Source organism: Austrofundulus limnaeus, unplaced genomic scaffold, assembly GCF_001266775.1.
Source record: "Austrofundulus limnaeus strain Quisiro unplaced genomic scaffold, Austrofundulus_limnaeus-1.0 Scaffold106, whole genome shotgun sequence".
Classification (NCBI taxonomy): domain Eukaryota; kingdom Metazoa; phylum Chordata; class Actinopteri; order Cyprinodontiformes; family Rivulidae; genus Austrofundulus; species Austrofundulus limnaeus.
In genome coordinates, this window is record NW_013952508.1 from 1749301 (window position 1) to 1750809 (window position 1509).

The window sequence follows — 1509 nt, forward strand, 5'->3', positions numbered from 1 at the left end:
CATTTATGGTTTGATTTCTTTATATGTATGGATCACTTGGGTTGTTACCGACATCTGGTGAAAATTTCATGTCATTAGCACCTCTAGAAATATATTTACTGAGAAAAATGGTGACATGTTCAATACTTATTTTACCCGCTGTATATTTATGTGTGTGTGTGTGTGTGTGTGTGTGTGTGTGTGTGTGTGTGTGTGTGGATCACTTGGGTTGTTACCGACATCTGGTGAAAATTTCATGTCATTAGCACCTCTAGTAATATATTTACTGAGAAAAATGGTGATTTGTTCAATACTWATTTTACCCGCTGTATATTTATGTCTGAAACTATATATTTTTTAGTATTTTGGTTAGAATATGAAGAAATCCATCAGATCAACATCAGTTTGAACAAGAAAGTCTCTTTTCCTTCTAAAACGTTTTCTTTTATTGTAATCTTTAAAATAATACAGTTTGAAAACAGCCTTACACACGTAAGTCTACTTTTTAAAGACTGAAAATGTTTTAGTGGCTCAAAATTGTTTATTTATTCAGAAAGATGGTTAAAAATGACTCTTAAACATAAAGGCAGGAGTTATTCTCAGTAAATTATAATTTTGTGCAAACGTGCCACCAGATTAGTTTCAGATTATTGTGTTCTGAATGTGTTTATATTATCTTGTGTGGTGATTCTCCACAGGTGGTCCATCACATCTATCGGGCCGTTGGCTCCAGACACCTCCCTCACAGTAACGTCCAGCTGGTCCACCTGGACTCCCACCCTGACCTGCTCATTCCTGTGAACATGAGTGCAGACACCGTGTTTGACAAGGACAAGCTCCTCAGGTGTGTTTTGCGTCTTTCTGTTACTGTTAAGGATTTTGTTTCAACTAAATAAGCATCAAAAGAATAAGATAGACTTGGATTATTAAAGGTTTATTCAACAAAGACTCGACTGTTTAAAAAAAGGGAACAGGATTTGTTGTCAGTTTGGACCTAAAATCCTCGTCTTGCTCTTAATGAAGACATTTTATAACGACACAGCTTTTGTTTCTGTTCAGTGAGTTGAGTATAGAGAACTGGATCATGCCCATGGTGTATGCGGGTCATGTGTCCTGTGTGGTTTGGCTGCATCCTTACTGGTCCCAGCAGATCCAGGAGGGAGAGCACAGGATGGATGTAGGCAGAGAGTCCTCCACCTCCACCATCAGGTAGAACAGGAAGGACTCGTCGTAGTCTTGAGTTTTCAGTCGACCTTCAGAAAACGCTGTAGAAGGCAGCACTGAAGTGACTGGACACGTCCAGTTAGAGCAGGGGTGGGCAATCCTGGTCCTCGAGGGCCGCAGCCCTACACGTTTTACATTTTTCCTGCTCCAACACACCTGATTCAGTCACTGAATTACCTCTTCCAAGTTCTGCAGTATGGAGGACCGACACTGACATAATTAAAATTAAAAGCAGAAATATATAAATGAACCACTAAATAAATAAATACGTTTAAAATACACCAAATAAATTAAAATAACTTTACC

The 1509-nt window shown here is 38.7% G+C and overlaps 1 protein-coding gene across 3 annotated transcripts in view; it reads left to right on the forward strand.

Moving 5' to 3' along the window:
• The window catches only part of cunh5orf22 (chromosome unknown C5orf22 homolog), a 17810-nt gene that overhangs the window by 4296 nt on the left and 12005 nt on the right, over window positions 1-1509 (forward strand). For 2 of the 3 annotated variants that reach the window (XM_014013850.1, XM_014013852.1), the window contains exons 2-3: window positions 678-823; window positions 1039-1188. In XM_014013850.1, coding sequence (XP_013869304.1) covers window positions 678-823; window positions 1039-1188 — 296 coding nt within the window. The remainder of the gene's footprint in view (window positions 1-677; window positions 824-1038; window positions 1189-1509) is intronic. The other variant, XM_014013851.1, reaches the window with a different exon arrangement.